The sequence below is a fragment of the Coffea eugenioides genome, chromosome 9 (genome assembly GCF_003713205.1).
Source record: "Coffea eugenioides isolate CCC68of chromosome 9, Ceug_1.0, whole genome shotgun sequence".
Classification (NCBI taxonomy): domain Eukaryota; kingdom Viridiplantae; phylum Streptophyta; class Magnoliopsida; order Gentianales; family Rubiaceae; genus Coffea; species Coffea eugenioides.
Window position 1 is genome coordinate 6646200 of NC_040043.1, and position 19377 is coordinate 6665576.

A 19377-nucleotide genomic window follows, 5' to 3' on the forward strand; every position below is an offset into this window, starting at 1 on the left:
TGTATCATATGATTTTCAGTTAATAGATTATATGATAAAAGAGATAGTTAGAGTGCTATTATATAAAAGTGAAGTGCCAATACTATTTCTTGTAGTTTTTCATGACAACTTAATGTAGTACCTAAGTTATAAACTTATAATAATCAACAATTCATTAATGTATATAAGAGTTAATATAAGGCTTGATTCAGTAAATAGGTTGAAATATGAACCGTACTACTCAATACTCAAACCGAGCTTGATTCAGTAAGAGTTCATTCGAATTGGTTCACCAACTAATTAAACCAAATTTAAACAGTAATTTGTGTTTGATAAATTTTCAAACTTGATTTTTTTAATTTTTTAGTATTTTCTTGTGAATATTAATTGGTACACTTGAATTATATTTGATCTACGCAGATAATCATATTTATTGCCCTTCTTTACATTTCAATGTTTTGTCATTTAACGTCGATTTTCCTCAGGCTTTTGTTGACCAATGTCACTTGTAAAACAAACCCAATTTATTGGTTAATACTTATTTATTTTTGGTCCCTTTAGTATTCAATTGTTTTTGTTCATTGATTAATCAAAAATTAATTATTCTCTCTCATCAAGTTAAATTCTTTTATTTATTTATTTATTTATTTTGTCTCTCTTTTAACAACTTTTATCTCTTCATCTGTATATTTTCTTTGACCATTTAAAGTAACTAAATTTATAAACAATTTCTATAGTTGATAGATTGGCAAATATAATAATCCACCGCCAGGTTAGACAATGAATATTCATCCAATTTATTTGTATAATTTTGCAAGAAAACTAATCCATTCTTTCGTACAAACATCCAAGCAATTAGGGTTTTCACGATTGTTGGTTTTAATCTCATCATGATATACTGTACGCACCAGGACAATTGATATAGATACTTTTACAAATTGGTGGATTTAATCATACATTACGAATAGGAGTAAGTTAGACTAATTGTTGACGTCTGATAAAAAAAATCGCACCATATGCTATATGCCCCATCACAACAGATGTTGACACTGCGCTGCTATATATTATCGTTGTAGTAAGTAGGGAAAACATATGTGGCTGGCTCCTGAATCAAGAACCAGATCATGTGATTGAAATATGAATATCCATCGTGTGCTTACTGCTTAGGACTGCTGCCATTGTGCTATCTGCTCCCATGTGTTTTTGTTCATTAGTATTATTGTTGTGGGGAAGAGGCCAGAGAGGGAGGAGGGAGTATGCACTAGACTAACAGTTTACTTCCAAAACATGACCATTTTGCATAAACAATCTGGTGAATTTTATTTTTTTTCATCTACTAGTAAATAATTGCGAAGCAGTAAAAACTAATAATGCAGCAAATGAAAACCCTGAATCATACAACGATGAAAAACCCATAAAAGAACAGAATGCTTTGGATTAAGATTACAAAGGGGAAGAAAGAAAGGGTAGGACTAGGACTAGGGAAGAAGAAATAAAGAATAACAAATCAAAGTTTTGTGTCTTCTTCTTTACACAGTTCATATAAATTAAAAAAAAAAAAAAAAAAACCAACTTAAAAATCCAAACTCTCTCTCAGTTTTTTAAGTTCATTCATCTACTACCCCACTTGAATTCACCATCACCCATCATCATATAATTCCAATCAAGCCTTTGGTGGCTCAGCTGCTGGTGCCGGTGCCGGTGCTGGTGCTGCTTCTGGTGCTGCTTCTTCCACCTTGGCTTCTTTGGCCGGAGGAGCCTCAGCTGGTGCTTCAACCTTCTCTACTACGGCCTCAGTCACCACTTCCTCTTTCTTCTCAGCTTCAACTACTATCTCCTTCTCCTTAACCTCACTTGATTCTGCGGTGGTTTCTGCTGCCGCAGCTGGTGCCTCCTCCTCTTTCTTCACCTCCTCTGGGATACATGTGGATACCTTCTCAAACAAAAAGGTTATTGGCCCTGATAAATATGATGGCCCGACCTTTGTTGCTCCCTCTGAAACTGTCTTTGCTCCAGGGAATTCTTTGACCCCACCAAACAAAACAAAAAAAAAAAATTCAACTTGGATAAAAATTAGATAACAATAATTGGTTTTTTTTTTTTATATAAAATATTAAAACATGCATACCAATCTTGACAAGCTCATCCAAGAACTTCTGAACAGCAGCAGAGTGCTTCTTCAAGCCAGCCTCCTTAGGTTCTTTAATCAAAGCCTGTTTATTTATTTATTGGTTATTGATTTTTGATGGGCTTTAATCAAACAAATAGATGGAATATTATCTGTATAAAATTTTGGCAGAAATTTCACTGACCTTGACTTCAGATGGTGAAGCTTCATAGACCTCAACAACTTTAGCTTCGAGCTCAGTTTTTTTCCCTTCAAACTCAGTAGTGTATTGCTCCTGAATTAATATATAAGTGAGACAAAAAGCACAATTTAGTAGCTTACTAGTATAACAGACTCTGGCAGAGAAAGGAAACTGAGAAACAAAAGTACAACCAACACTAGAAAGCAGTAAAAACTGAAAACGTACCTTAGATTCCTCGAAAGCTTTGATAACTTCAGCAGCAGCAGCCTTTTTAGTGCCGTTCTTCTCAAAAACTTTCTTGATTTTTGGTAGCACCTTCTCTTTCCAGGAGCTGATCCCCATGATATCTAGCTGACTTCAGTAACTACCCAAAAATCTACACAACAAACAAAGAATCGTCATGAAAATTATGTATACGTACAAAATAAACAAATAAGCGAAATTCTTTACATACTTACAACTATGCATGATGGTGACTGAAGACAAAAACCAAAAGAATCCTAGGTACAAAAAAAAAATGAAAGAAAAGAAAACTAGTAGTAACTTATCAATCCTATGAAGCCACCACCAAAAATAAAATTATATCTTCTTCACAATCAGAGGTACAAAAAAAAGGAAGAAGATGAAGAAGAAGAAAGCAATCAATAAATATTCACACAAGGATATGTACAGTAGTAACATATACTACTACAAGGAAAAAAGAACAGAACGAATTCAAAAAGAATTTAAGCCAAAAAGAAGAAAGAATCTGTGTCTTTCATTCACTTACATGAATGAATCTTTGTCTCTCTTTGTTGAGCTTCTTGGTGGTGGCGGTGGTGGTGGTGTTTCTCTCTCTCCTAATCAAGCTTATCCAAGTCACCTCAATAGCAGCAGTTTGAAACCAACCGTGCTTCCAAATCAAGGCAAATATAAGGCTTTGGAAGCCTTATGCGTGTCAGCAACATATACCCTTATTTTATTTTATGTTTTCTTGAAGAAAGATAAAAAACTATTGGCCTTTCTAGTTGGATTGTATTTTTACCATGCCCACGGTTTCACTCATGGCAAGCCAACCTCCTTCCTTGGTGCTACTCCTCCAACAATGACACTTTGGTACCCTTGATGTCGGTTTACAAAACTTGGTCATGGACTTGATATACTCGAATTAGAGCGGTTGAACCATACAAGAAATGATAATTGAGGAGAATTGATTTAAGTACCATTTAATTTTGGTCATCTTGTGAGACTCGAATTTGATTGGTTAAAACCATGAAAGAATTGATATTTGAGTATATATAATTGATTTAACAATTAATTTTGTTCTTACTAAACTTCTGCTACAACTCGAATATTAAGTTTATGAAAATTAATCATCTTATTGGGCTCGAATTGTATTGGCTGAACTATAAAGGAAATGATAATTGAGTAGAATTGGTTTAATATTTGAGTTTGTTGATACTGAAACTTGCACAAATCAAATATTAAGTGAAAGGATGTAACAAAAGCTGCGACCAAAGATGTTTAACCGTTTCCTTATTTTGTTCTTGCAATTTTTTTCATTTATGTAACTTTCAATCGTGTCGAATGAAAAACTCACTACTGTTTATATTAGGCCAAAACAGTTGAACTAAATGAATATCGATCCAAAATACAACATACTAGAAAAATCCCTAAAAATCATGAAACCAAAAAGACGAAAAAGATTGGTATATTCTTGTATTTCCTTCAAAACATTACAAACCGATAATGCTAAATTGGTTTAATACTTCAATCGGCACTCCGAGCCTAGTACATGGTAATTTAACCACCAAATGACACAGGAAACCGTGCGAGGGCAAATCCGTCCTTTAGCATAATTATACTATCCTACTTGCCCCACAAGTTAAGCTGTACTTCGAATTAATGAAACAGATTCCGCCAGGTAACAAAATGATCTTTAGGGCGTCGAGCTGGTAAATAAATGGCCATCCATAGGGGTAGAAAAGTAAATCGACAAGGGAAGTGACAGCTGGCAAATAAGTCACTCAAAGGTGGCAATTTCACAGGTGGGACCCATCACAGCCCGATGGTGATCTGTAACCAACGTTTCTTTCTCGCTTTGAGCTACAGCCTACACGACTTCTCACGTGGCTTCGCTGGTTCTCCAATCACGCCGTCGGGGACTCCACTTATTCAAATGCCCTCAATCAATGGGACAATTTGCAAGAATGCCATTCTCTCATCATAGTTTGAGCAAGGTTACCGGACTATTGTTTTTCGTTTTAATAGTTTCTATAAGAAGGAAATATTTCTAATCAACCAATTTAATAATACATTCAAGCAAATCGTCATGGAATGTAAAAATTATTCAAAAAATAATTAATGGACGTTTGAATCTTATGGGCGTCCCAGATTGGAAATAATCAATCTTTCCATCATGCAATCGATCTATAACAATTATCGTAACAATTATCATGTGTAACAATATCGTAACAATTATGCGATCTATCTGTAACAATTATCCTATATATATATATATATATATATGATTTTTCTTACTATACCCGTTGGACACTCATTAATACAATGAAAATTCACCTACCTACTATATATATATATACAATATAATTATTATTCTCCCTTACATTTACATACTTTCTTTATTTAATCTTATCCACCCTTCCCTTGCATTTATATACATCAAAATTTGTAGACTACAATCAAGATTTTGAAATCAACTCATTAAATTTTGGGAATCAAAATAAATGGAAAATCTACAAAAAGGGAATTGAGAGTTTGGAAATAATTTAAATTTTTCTTTTTCTTTTGGATGGAAGTAAAGTAATTCCTGTTTGGTGGTATTGAAAACTTGTTTTTCCATATTAGCCAACACTACTGTAAATTGTAAAGCAAACCTCATTATTCATTTTTCATAATCAACAGTGGGAATAATGAGACAAATTAGTCTTAATGAAATATGATTTCATTTATATTCAAAAGATGAATCTTGTTAATCATTCGAGTTATAGCGTGTAAGTCACATGTGCTGATAATAATTTTGAGTGTTGGTTTGGACAAAACACAAGAGTTGGAGACAAGGAACATGGATTTGTTAATTTGTGGGGTTTAGGGTTGAGGAAGCAGTGTGTATAAGGATACCCCAAATTTAAAGAGCTCTGGGAATATTTGATTTTCTGTTCTGTCAGATTAGTGGTTGACAACAACTTGGATTTATGTGTTTAATTGATTCAAAGAAAAAGGTTTTGCATATTAATTTCTTTGTTGAGGCCAGCACGTAAAAGAAAATATTCCTTAGTCCAAGCATGGAAAAGACATTTGCAAATAATAACAAAAAAAATGAAATAAATGAGCTTTATTCATTGACACATGAAAGGAGCGGAGTACTCTTGGTCTGCCTTCTCTATCTATTAGTACTAAAATGGATGGAAACATTTTCTTGTCCATTTTCTTGAAGTTGGAAACTATGACTTTATATTCTTTTTTTTTCTAAACAGTAACTATGACTCGAATTTAATTCTTCAAATATGGCGTTGCTTGCTCTCAATTTAGTTTCAAGATTAAATGACACTCTTAGATAAACTTGATTGGTGACTACTGACAAGTATCGCTTGCTTATCTGAAAAGGTCAAATCCCAAATGTGTTTCATTGAATTGGTGACAATCAAAAGTGAAGTACAATAGTTTGGTACATAAAATTCCAGTTCTTGTGCTAATTGGCTTATATAAAGTTGCATTTGAGAATCCATCAAGTAGTTTTGGCCATTAGAATTAGGATGCTTAATTAACAAATATAGCTATAATCATCAAGACAGCTACTAGAATGGAAAGTAACAAGGAAATGCATTAAATTCACCCGTTTGGATTGCAATTTTTAGGAGTTTTGGTAGAAAAATGCACTGTAACGATTTGATGTATATGAGATAAAAAGGTGATTGAAAATTTGTTCACGAAAAACGTAAAAAATTTTCTACCAAAAATCACAATCCAAACATTAGAGGGCCTGTCTGCCAGTTTCTCAAGAACTCCTATTAAATCCAACTTTGTTAAACATTAGATTGCATCAACAAGATATTGACCAACTATAATTCATATTACTGTGAAAGAATTATTTTCCTTGCAAGGAATTTGAACAGAAACTTCAACTTTCAATGAACAATATGATTATGTCAAATTGGAACGAAAGTCAATCAAGTTTATCCCCAAAAAAAAAGGGAAAAAAAAAAAGAAGTTAGGTGATATGCAAAGAAATTTAGTCAAACGATTTGCCTGATTAGTGTAGCCTAACTAGCAAGATTTATGTGTTTCTTATGACAATCTCTACCACCTTTTCATTTTTCCTTCAACAAGTTTGGCTACAATAATGTGCAGAAGGTAATTTCTCGAGTTGTTTTATGGTTGAAATAGTTTTACTTTCCATCTGTTTCATACCTTTTAGGAAATAGTAACATGGACTCTCTCTTTTTTTCCCCTTTTAAATCCTTGTATGGGGACCAAAAAAAAAAAAAAGAATACCTTTTGCACATGTTTAATATCATTATATGCAGCTCCTCTTCCGACCAAAAGAAAGAAACTTGCTAATATAGGCATTAATAAAATCATATGTATTCGGGGAGAGCTCACAGAAGTGTACTTTAGAGGGTAGCTTTGCAGTTCTATAAAATCTTATGGGAAGCAGGCAAAACCTTTGTTACATTGTAGCTAAAAGTTCAAAACAATCTAATCAGAAATTTTGGGTTTAGGGTTTGCCCCATTAAAGCCATCCCTGCTTCATCTATAATAATATTGTAAATTTCTTCTTAATTTTGGGTTAAATAGTGATGACATTAACATGTTTAGTGGTACCAAGAGGATTATCATTAAATATATGTACTTTTAAATGTTTATAGAATTGTCTCCTCCATCTCCCTATAAATGCTTAAAAATACGTCATATCAAAAGTGTATTAATACTGGATACGGGTGTTAGTAAAATATTATACAGCTATTATCAAACCCTATGAGATCAACCCTGGTTGTAATTCAACAGTATAAGTCCCTATCTAATACCCCATCAATGACTTAATCGAGTGTATAATTGGATTGAAAAGCTGCTTTAGAATAGAGCTGGTCAATTGGAGTTTTTGTTTGTTTGGAAAAAAAATTCTCTCCCTTGACCTAGTTTTGAATATGTGTAAAGACCCTTTAGATTATCCTCTCTCAGCCCCACCGAGTTGTCAAGGAACTTTTTGTTTTGAGAAGACCCGTTGTATATAGACCTTTGCCACTAGAGCTCAAAGATTAAAATCATGAAGATTTCAAAAAGATCAAAGTTCCATTAGAGGCGATCTTTACTAAACTCCAAACCATTTTTCAAGATCTCATTGCAATATTGCACTAAACTTTGCTTCATCGATCTGCATCCAGAATTTTCAGGCGAAATTTATTTATTTATTTATTTTTATTGGTAACACAAATGGACAAGGGGCTAAAGATGGTCTATATCCAAACTAGGATGACATCGAAAGTGAAAGGAGACTTGTGCTGATCAAATCAAACTAAAATGCCTGGATACAAATATAAAACGCAGTTTGATTTCCTCTTAAAACATTCAAGCTTGGCAAACTGTTTATTTGATGGAGAAATTGTCATAAGTTTTGTGGTATCTTGTCAATAGGTTTCATGTATGGACAAGGATGGATTGGTTGAGGGAATCCCACAAAAATCATAGTAGTCATCTTAAACAATAAGCTCCATGTATGGACAAGGATGGATTGGTTGAGGGCATCCCACAAAAAAATCATAGTCATCTTAAACAACTGGTTGGGATGAAATTATCTTGCATATTTATAGGTACACATATCATGGTGTCCTCGTCTATCTTCCTTCTCTAACAATTGATAATAACCAAAAAAAAAGATGACGTATTTGGCTTTAGAGTGGGGAATTGTCTCGGAAAAGGATTACTAATTAATGGATGATGGCCCCTTTGTTGTCTTCTTGGAAATGAAAGTGATTTTCAATCTTTCACCTCAATTCCTTAAAAAAAAGGGTAAACAACAAAAAAGCCCCCTGTGGTTAAGCAATCATACATAAAAACCCCCTGTGGTTTCATATCATACCAGTCGATACCCCGTGGTTTGAATTAACCTGAAAAGTGGACGGAAATCGTCAAATATTCGGCAATTTAACAAATTTACATGCAAGCTTTGAAACCCGCTTGCGGGTTTCAGGCTATTTAACAAATTACTTAAAAAAAAAAAAATATTTACATGCAAGCTGCGTTGAGTTGCACATGCCCATCGGAGGGCCCTAGGATGCCCAGCAAACCTCCCCTCTCATCCTCACCCTTCAGGTAAGGGTTTGAGAGTATGTGTTTGATATAAATAGAACAGAAACACAGCTTTTAGTCATTTTACATAAGGGGGAAACCCGCAAGCGGGTTTCAGGCAGGCTATTTAACAAATTACTTAAAAAATTTTAAAAAAAAAAAATTTTACATGCAAGCTGCGTTGAGTTGCACATGCCCATCGGAGGGCCCTAGGATGCCCAACAAACCTCCCCTCTCATCCTCACCCTTCAGGTGAGGGTTTGAGAGTATGTGTTTGATATAAATAGAACAGAAACGCAGCTTTTAGTCATTTTACATAAGGGGGAAACCCGCAAGCGGGTTTCAGGCTATTTAACAAATTACTTAAAAAAAAAAAATTTTCACTTATATCAAAAGGGTATTTTCGTCTATTCACTCAACTCCGTCTGTTTTGCCGATTTCCGTCCACTTTTCAGATTAATTCAAACCACGGGGTATCGACTGGTATGATATGAAACCACAGGGGGCTTTTATGTATGATTGCTTAACCACAGGGGACTTTTTTGTTGTTTACCCTAAAAAAAATAAAGCCCAAAAAGAAGTTCAACCTATCTCAAGCTGGCTGGCCATTTTTTGACATCCCATACCTAGCCATCGTACCGCAAAGTCATTGAATCCTTTAGATCCGATTTATTTCGGTTTGGTGAATTAAGAAAAGTTGAGAATAAATACTAAATTGGAGTTTAATAAATAATTAGAGTGGAGGAAAATATAAATTTTCTCTTTTTAATTACATAAAGTTTTCGATTAATTTTTTATCCACTAATAGTCTAGTGTAAAAGGAAATGTACCCAACTTATAGCAATATAATAAAAATTGGAACAGAACGTGACATAAGAAACGGAATAAAAAATCGGTTGCGCTCGAATTTAGATTACGCCTTATTACAGTAATACCCAACTATTACGGTCAAAATAAGAAAAATAAATCTGCTGTAAAAGTAGTTCTACAAACCGAACTCTTAATTCAGTTCGCCATCGTACAACAAAAGGATCTACACTCCCATAATGCTATTTTGATCTGATCAATTGCTCTGAGATTCAGATCCTTTTTTTCCCTTTCCTTTCTTGAACTAGACAAAGGAGAAAGAAAGAAAGAAAAAAGAAACTCGATTCTCACAATTTAAGTTACATTACAGCGAGCTAGCTCAAAGGAAGTTGCGGGGTAATCAACAGAACAGTTGGATTGAAAGGCAGAGTATCGGAGAGTTGAGTATGAAGTAGTACATGATCATCCAATAAAAATAAAAATGTAGAGAAAACAAAGGGTATCCTAATGTAAAAACAAACTTTTCTTCCTGAACCTAGAAAAAAAAAAATTGAAGTTTGTTTTCTACATAAAGTGACATTGCTGCTTCTTGCAAACTCTTTACTCTGATTAAATGAAAAATGTCTCAGCCTACTAATAAAAATGGCATACAATAAAAACTAATTTTGACAACTCCTAACCAATCCCGATCCATCCTCTTTTTCCAACCTTTTTAATGGTTTACAAGCACCTCAATGAGGTTAGGAGGTTGGGAGGTCAAATCCTTTGCGAGAGAGTCATACCATAAACACAATCTTGGCGCAGGCAGCTCGAGAGTTAATGGTCCGGGTTGCACTAGTCCAACTTGACACGCCGGCAAAATGCCTCCTATCAATCTATAACATAATTAGGTGCCACTGCCAAAATTCTGTCGTTTCTTGATACTGGTGCTGACCGCCCTTCACCCTCTCCTGCTGCTTGTGTACCATCATCCACCACTATCAAATGTCCTTCCCGTCGAATCAGACTCTGTACCAAAAGGAGTTAGTTAACTTTGGCATGGTTTTACTTCAGCTATAATGTGAAATTAACACGGGGTAAAAACTTCATGCAGATCAAAGCATCCTGTATTTGAATTTGTACCTCTATAATTGCTTTGAGTTTTGTAACTTCAGCAGCTGCCTCTTCCATAGAGCTGTAACTATTTTTCTCGTTCTGCTGTCCTACATACCACTGTATCAAATCCCTCTGCCTCATTCCAGCCAAACCAGTACCTGAAAACCATAACCAAGGATTGAGCATTCCAGATACCAAATTTTTTCAGGACATAATATGCAGAAAGTTGGATTTGACCCTATCATTAGTTCGCCAATTTGGAGCTTTCTTGAATTTGTCCAGGAAAGTTTCACATGGTCACTGAATGTCTTCATGAGATAAGAGTACGGATTTACCTTCTTGTAATACAGTCTCTTCATGCTGCCTGAGACGAACGATAAGGGCACGAGTAACCCTTTGAAAATACTCGTCAGTCATGACGAGTTTCTTTCCTTGCCTATTTCCTGCCCCTGCTCCACTTTCTGCAAAGTCATAATCAAATTAAATCTATAGATGACAAACAAGTACCAAAATAGCTTTACAAGAAATTTACATCATAATAAAACCATAACGTTCACTGACCTGCGTTACCTTGACCTGGCTCAATTGAGGCACCGTCGGCATGGGCTTCTTCTTGGCCAGTACCACCATCTCCATGATCTCCACCATCAGCATCATCACGATTTTCTTCTTGGAACTCAGACAGGTCAATCTCACTTGACTCCACACTGCATGACACGCAGGCTAATCAATCAATAAACTCTGTTTGTCTTATATGTCATCTGACCTGTTGGATAAACTTTGACATTTCCTTGCCTGATTACTGATGTTTTTAGCAGCCTCACAGCGATGCGTACATGGCGCGGTTGCACCTATTACCATCATCCATGTCCCACAGAAGTTAGAAGCCTTAAAGAAAGAAATTGGAAAAAAAAAAATCTTCACAGAACTAATAAGGCACCTGAGTGTCCAAATGACTCCTAGCAATTGCCTCGGAAAGCCTGATCAGTGCCTCAAGCTGCCTCACTGTCATGCGATAAGCGACTCTACTTCCAGGAGCAGTATCACCTCTACGCAGAGAAACATAAGATTCCACCAAAAGCTGCCTAGCTTCAGCACTCAGCTGCATGGTATCAAACGCCATTAAGCAAACAATGGATAACCATAATACCAGTTAAAATATCACATTCTCATTACACAACCTTTGGTTTCAGAGTCTTTGCATATGCAATGTAGCGTTTCAGTTGGGCAGTTGTAAATGCAGGAGACAGGGCATCTTCCCGCTTTTGATGAACTCTGACAATATGATGGGCAATGTGGTAATCTGTTTGATCATCTGGATCATCGATCATAACATATACCAAATCAAATCTTGAGAGAATAGCAGGAGGAAGAGCCACATTATACTGCAGCAGAAGGCAAAACCATAAATGGTTAGATCATTGATCATAACACATACCAAATCAAATCTTGGAAGAATTAGCAGGTGGAAGAGCAGCATCACACTGCAGCGGGAGGCAAAATCATCAATAATTAAATAACTTGGTCGGTTTGAGTTCAACACGTGGCATTAGCACTCAGAAGACTTAGATGCTCACCTTTAGAGGTTTAGATTTGTCATACCGCCCACCATTGGGGTTGGCTGCAGCTAATATTGATGTTCGAGCATTCAAGGTTGCTTGTATCCCAGCTTTTGTTATGCTTATAGTCTGTTGCTCCATTGCTTCATGGATGGCAACCTTGACATTTTCAAGTTTACCAGTATTATAGGATGCAAACCATATGAACTCCGAGGTGGGAAAAGATGGAGAAAAGTAATGCAAATGGTATTAAACCATAATCACCTGATCTCTTATATCCATCTTGTCAAATTCATCAATGCAACAGATGCCATTATCAGCCAGCATCAGTGCACCGGCCTGAAATAATATGGAAAATATTTACCAAGAGAATCAGAATGAGTAGTAACAAGCAAATCACGATGCAATCATAATGAAACTTCTATTTTCCCAAAAGGTAAGTTCTCCCTCCTTTTATCATTACTAACTGGGGAGACAAATAGTAGTAATTACAAGTTTCTCTTTATACAAGACATTTCATGCATCTAACCAGATTTTAGAAATAGAAAAAGAGAAGTATGCTTAATAGAAGGAAAGAGATTAAGGTATTTGTGAGTTTGTGTATGTACATGTGCAAGAATATCATCCTCTGGATGCATTAAACAGCAGAGATGCCAAACTGATAATATTCTATATTATGTGCAGCAGTCTTAACAGAATGATCCAAATGGTATATTACCTCAATGCAAAATTCACCAGTCTCGGGTTCTTTGGCCACTGTTGCAGTCAATCCAGCAGCTGATGAGGATTTCCCAGATGTATAGACTGATCTTGGAACTAGACTTGAAGTATACCTTCAGAGCAAATAGAACTGGTAGGTTTAGTAGATTTTTGGACATTAGGATGACTTGAAGCTTAATAGAAACAGGAAGGAACAACAAACAGTGGAAAACCAATTACTTGAGGAACTGAGATTTTGCACAGCTGGGATCCCCAACTATACAAACATTGATGTCTCCTCTGAGGTTGATCCCTTCATGGGTTAACTTGTGTACACCACCCAAAAGCATAAGGAGGATGGCTCGTTTGATATCTTGGTGACCAAAAACAGTTGGTGCAATGCTGTCCACAAGCTTATTAAAGAAGTCAGGAGTGTTCCTCATTGTTTGGATCTCATCTAGCTCTTCTGTCTGTCAGGAAATCAGTTGAAGCACAGCAGCATTATGGTTATGTACAGAAGCAAACTCAAAAAGAACCTTTTTGCAACAAAAAGAAAAAAAACTATAATTTAGTGCAAAAGTCTAAATTAAAGCAGACTGTTCATCTCCCCAGAGAACGATACAATTAGACAAAAGATGGTGCAATACAGCTGTTAGTGACCATCAGGAGGTACCAACGGTTCATGCTCTTTAGATCCATTTACAATAAACAACCTGCTCTTTATGACTAGATAGCTAAAAAAAATATTTTGTTAATATATTTTTTTTTTTGGTTGCCTGCCACGGTATCCAGGACAAAGCCCTGACTAATCCGTTGGTCGACCCAAGTCGCACACCTGGCTGTGGTAGGTGAGTCTCCCAACAAGGATAACTGCGTACGCCAGGTTTCGAACCCGAGACCTACTTAAGCGGAACCAAGCTGCTTACCACTTGTCATTGTCACTTGACCCAACCCTGGTTGTTAATATTTTTTAACATGCACATGAAAGAGAATTTTTGTAATATTTTTTAACATAAATTTATTATAGACAAAAAATATTTTTGTAATATTTTTCTAATGAAGCCAACAAATGCCAACAGTTTCTTTTTTGAGATTTTTTCCACTTAACGGCTGTGTGCTGGTCACATGACTATTTCCCGTCTAAATAGATTGATTTGCTGTTTTTAGACTAAATGTGTCCATAAATTTTGGGGACGAATTTTGTTCCTAACCGAAAGTTTACGGACGAGAAGTGGAATCTTCCCTTCATTTTGGCAATGACATTCCAATCATCCATTTTGCAATTGCATAATAGAGGTGAAAGCATGTTTGCTTTCAACTGCTTTTACCAGCAGAGAGAGCTGAAGCAGATCAAGGTATATTAAATGTAAGATAAAATATAGGTGACCCACAAGGATATATCAGTATATCATTTTAGTTAAATGTCTCGGGAAAACAGAATTCTACAGTTTGCCAATGATAAGAGGGTTTGTTGAGCCAAATCCCTGCAACCATGATTAATTTCAGCCAGCATTACCATGCAAAAACTAAAAGTACTAATCATGAACAGCTAGATGTACCATAAACTGCTGATAATCATCTTCATCATTGTCCCTCCTATTTCTGATGTCACTGTCCCTTCTTCCATCACATATCTAAGCCACAATGCAGAAAATATCAAATAAATGTGAAAAGAAAAAGAAAATGAGAAATTGGAAACCTTGAACTTGGATGCAACTAAAAACTTAAATAAGGCAGGGGGAGGCACTAACCTGTACAGAATTGGCTATGAAGGCAAGGCGATAGGACAGGTCTCTTACACCCAATGCACGAAGACCCCTAACGCCTTCCTGACCAGCAGTGACACCCTTGCGCTGAGGTGCTTCTCTCCTGCACTCGGATCTCTCCCCTGGAGAGGCTAGTGCAAGTACGTCAGGTATGACAACAACAGTGCCAGTAAAAACAACCCTGCAACGAAAAAGAATGAAAATCAAAGATTTCAAGCAGATTAACTCTGGTTTAATACAGAGATTTCTTATGGGGATTTACTTACGTGTCACCAGCCCTAGCTTGTTCAACAATATCATGACGTAAAATGATATCAAGGGATCTTGGAAGGGAACCTGCAGGTATCTCTTTAGAGGTTTCCTGCATGCGGACCCTCTGCCAATCCGCAAATTTGCTATCTTGCCTTAGCAATGCCCACTTTGTTCTGTTTTGGCATGTTGCATTCACACAGATAATAGGCTGCGAATCCAAAACAAATAGAGAAACTTCAAAATGACTCAAAATATGAGTTTTAAATTGAAAACTTTAGCGTGAATTTGAGCCTATAAGTAGATGTGATTTCCCAATGGTCCAATTCTGGTAGCCAACTATACCATCAACCAGCAAAACTGATACTGTGCATATAGTAATCATATTGCTATTAACCAGAAAAAGAAATCCAAATAGAATTGAATTTGACATAATTTAGGTGCTACTGGGAGATAAAGCAGTAAAATGCATTGCAACCATCACAAATTGCAGGAAATGTGAAGATAATTTGCTTTTTTTTTTGTAAGCTACTGAGATTGCATTGCATTGCAGGCATCAATATTTCTCCTAATCTGTTGTATATGCTTGAGTCTCTACAATAAAGTGTAATTGCAAACCTCGGTATATTTAAATTGCTGTTCAACATTCTTGACAACATTTCCGCAATCTAAGCACTTAAAAGTGCCCTGTAAAAGCTCTGGCCGGACCTCACTGGTCCGCGTCACTACTCCAGTCACTGAAACCAGCTTCCCTACTTCTGATGTTGTCAATTCCCTCAATCTGCAATTTCAAGTTTTCATGGAAGTTGAGTTAAAATCAACCAAAAATAGTGATATATTCAAATTAACTACCTTGAAGCCAGTAAAAACTTCAATCACAACTCTGATTCCATACCTTTTAACCAAGGGAAGATTATAGAAGGCCACATTGATGTCCTTGTTAGGATTATCATCAGTTATGAAGGTAGGCTTCTGTTCCATAACAAACCTCTTGCATGCATTCTTCAAGTAAGGCTCGAACCTAGAATTTCCCAGAATATTAATATACCATCAAACATCCGACAGCCAAAAACTAAAGTTACAACTATTCATGCATTTTGTATAGCTCTTCAAAATTCTACTAATATGTTAAGTCAAAATTAAGATACTCTTATAAATAGCACAACATCTTGGCATCCATGTACCACATCTAAGCACCATAAAGTTATGCTTCTAAAGTATTAAGCTCAATTAGCTAAACAGAAGTAATTTAATCATATTTAAAACTCGTATCATACAAAAATAAAAAATAAAAAAAGAACTAAGATTCTGACACTTTTAGTAAAATCTCTTGAGCTTATTGTACATCATGCTGTAAAGGTACTACCTTTGCCATCCAACAATTAGTGCAAATACTTGACACTGAAAACGCAACAAAATTACCTTAAGAATTCATCAGAAATGGCCTTTTGAAGAACTTCATTGAAGCGCATGACGTGAGAGAAGTCAATAAACATTGTATTCGACTCATTCGGCCTCATCGCTTCGATCTCCGCCTCGTAGAACGGCTCCCGAGCATTTCCTTCTGCCCTAAAACTGAAAGATACCAAAAAAAAAATCATTACAAATCAGCTCAGATCAGACTGGTCAAAAATTAATAATAGATGCGAATCCGCGAAATACATATGAAAAATCTAAGAAGCTTTACCTCTTGAGAAATTCTAGGAAAATGTTTTCGACGCGGACGGCTTTCTCGTCCACAAAGTATCCACCGCCGCCGTAGCTTTCCATCTCGTATATGCCGGATCGACAGGGACGGTTTCCTAGGGAGAGGCTGTTTCAGCCGGCTTTTTGGAAGACGAGGAGGGACGGGTTGATGGGCAACTGGGAAGGGATCAATGGAATTGTCGGTTGATTTTGGCGGGAAGAAAAGGAGGGAATGTGGGGATTTCCCGCCAATTGATCAGTGTATCAGTGTGGACTGCGGAGCGGGCATTAGTCATAACTTTGGGCTGGTTAGTCTACCGTGGGCTGAAGAGAGGTTGGACCTGGGCTTTCAGATTGACATCATTGATTATCACCGCTTTTTGTGTTTTTTTTTCTTTTTTTTTTTTTTGAGAAATAAGTGGTTTTCTAGTAAATGAGAGGTCTTGAATCTCGAATCTCTTCTATCTTACAACCCAATCCAACCCTCTCCTCTTGAGAAATAAGTATAGGAATATCTTACTTGTGAATTTCTTACATTTTTCTCTGATCAAAACTTGAGAAATTTTGATATTTGAAGAATAGCCTTATGGGATTTTAAAATTTTTTAACAAAATGTGTTTTTCTCTATCATAGAATTTATGAGATTTTGCTTGGCTAATATATATATATATATATATATATGAACACAAGAAATTATTTTTGCAAATGTCACTTCAAATCATAGTCATATTTTGCAGCATAAAATTTTGTTTGGATTGTTTGCCAATAATCAATCCTTGTTTCATGGGTGATATTTACATTTACTTCCATATATAGATACAAAAATCTTTTTACTAGTCTTCGAAATACAACTATAAAAGTAAAACTGTCTTGATATTCGACAATGACAAGTTACATTTACTTCCATATATAGATACCAAAATCTTTTTACTAGTCTTTGAAATAAAACTATAAAAGTAAAACTGTCTTGATATTCGACAATGACAGGATTTTCAAGTAACTGATTTTCTTGTATTTTGCTCTTAATTACATTGTGATGGTGAGCGTGACAATGATATTACAACCATACGTTTTGCTACAATCAATTTCTAAGGAAAATCAATCCACAAAATATATGATGAATGGAGAAAAGGGATACCAATGGAGGTTTTTAGTGCAACTTACCTTTCATTCTTTTGTGTTTGGCAAAATTTAATACGTCTACATAACTTCAAGGACTTGGAAATTCAGACGTTCAATTCACGCCCTTTATTAGTAAAAATTTTAAGTATTGTAACTTGTTTAATACTTATAGTATAAGTTGTTCTTCTACGAAATGTGTGAATTTAGTCCATTCCTTTCAAAAATAAAATATATAAAAACTTCAAGATTTATCCTCTAGTAATGTTTTATGTATTCAACTTTGGCAGATATTTGCAATAACTATTAGGATGAGGTTCAATTGCTGCATGGAGGGTTGTGCTGGCAATGCATGAGTCTGCAAGGTTGCCACTGGCTGTGCTATAGAACATAGATTAGCTTAGGACTTAGCAGCAGCTGTGTCTCCCTGTTCATCTCCTTTGGATGGTTACGTGACTAAACAATAATTACTACTTTCCTTCCGTCCTGTGGAAAGTATGATACTTTTCATTATAGAATGTATTAAAATATTTATCATTTTATTAAAGTCAAAATTACCGATGACATTGAAAACAAATTCACTGATATCACCATCAAATCACTAGTTTTAAAAGGTTGAAATCTCGAGATGTGACCAATAATTTGAAAGGAAAGATAATGAAGCTCCAACAATTGTATTGAATGGTGTAACGTTGGTTGAACAAAGTTGTACCTTGTATTGAATGGTGTAACGTTGGTTGAACAAAGTTGTACCTTATTGTGTATTAATTTGAAAACCCGTGCTATAGTTTGGGATGTATAACACATAAAAATTTAATAAACAATAGTTTGACCTATGAAATATCAAACAAATTTTAGCTACCCCTTCCTGCTTCTGCCTTTATAAATCCCAACAATTGTATTGAATGGTGTAACGTTGGTTGAACAAAGTTGTACCTTATTGTGTATTAATTTGAAAACCCGTGCTATAGTTTGGGATGTATAACACATAAAAATTTAATAAACAATAGTTTGACCTATGAAATATCAAACAAATTTTAGCTACCCCTTCCTGCTTCTGCCTTTATAAATCCCATACTTTTCTTGCCGAAAAAAATTTAAAACAAAAAATAATTTTTGGCTACCATCTATCCAGTATAAACATGCATTACCAAAAAAAAAGTGGCATAACACATAAAACATGTCATATTAAATTGTAATAGATCTAAAACCAAATTATATTTGCTAAATGCCAATTCACTTCTCAACCATCATGTCCAACATTCAGAAAATTCAAAAAGTATTTCCCAAAACGTTAAATTCATTTCTTAATCATCATATCCATTACATTTGGCATAAAATTCATACAATATCAGTTTTCTTTCAAGAAGAATAAAAATAATTATCAAGGTTCTATTTTATATATTTTTAATTTTTAATTTCAAAATTTTTGTTTGTTTATTTAGCCTAAAAACATTTGATAGTCCATGATTTTAAAATTTTCAACCTGGCCTCATATTTGTAAACCAATAATGTAATGCTTTTAATTATAAGCAACTTAAGAAATAGAACATTTCGTGAATAGAGGTGAGTAAACTTCTTAATCAAGGTATAAAGTATGACAAATAGAAGCATGCACAGTACCTAGCAAAATTGATAAAATTATGTTTATAGTTTAATTTTCATAAAAAAATATGTGTCATCAATGCACTATAATGTATAAAAATTAAATTTATCGCAACTTTTTTTTACTCTCTCCATCCCTTTCCATGCCCTTCCCATCCCTGAAATTTATCAAAACTAATTACATAGATAAACTTCAAGATTGCCACAAATTCTTAA

The 19377-nt window shown here is 35.2% G+C and overlaps 2 protein-coding genes across 2 annotated transcripts; both read right to left on the reverse strand.

Moving 5' to 3' along the window:
• Nucleotides 1–1350: 1350 nt before the first annotated feature.
• On the reverse strand, nt 1351–3200 carry LOC113783018 (plasma membrane-associated cation-binding protein 1). Its single transcript, XM_027329024.1, has 5 exons — nt 3058–3200; nt 2514–2664; nt 2292–2381; nt 2108–2192; nt 1351–2001 (listed from the first exon to the last, which is right to left on the reverse strand). Exons 2-5 carry the CDS (start codon nt 2628–2630, stop codon nt 1643–1645), a joined length of 651 nt encoding a protein of 216 aa, XP_027184825.1. The 5' UTR covers nt 2631–2664; nt 3058–3200; the 3' UTR covers nt 1351–1642.
• Nucleotides 3201–9780: 6580 nt separating this feature from the next.
• LOC113783279 (DNA replication licensing factor MCM6) lies at nt 9781–16578 on the reverse strand. Its single transcript, XM_027329368.1, has 18 exons — nt 16439–16578; nt 16174–16326; nt 15647–15772; nt 15370–15532; nt 14769–14962; nt 14488–14683; nt 14296–14370; nt 12977–13206; nt 12756–12870; nt 12302–12376; nt 12056–12196; nt 11660–11863; nt 11419–11580; nt 11274–11329; nt 11040–11185; nt 10814–10939; nt 10506–10636; nt 9781–10391 (listed from the first exon to the last, which is right to left on the reverse strand). Exons 1-18 carry the CDS (start codon nt 16519–16521, stop codon nt 10254–10256), a joined length of 2514 nt encoding a protein of 837 aa, XP_027185169.1. The 5' UTR covers nt 16522–16578; the 3' UTR covers nt 9781–10253.
• Nucleotides 16579–19377: the final 2799 nt, after the last annotated feature.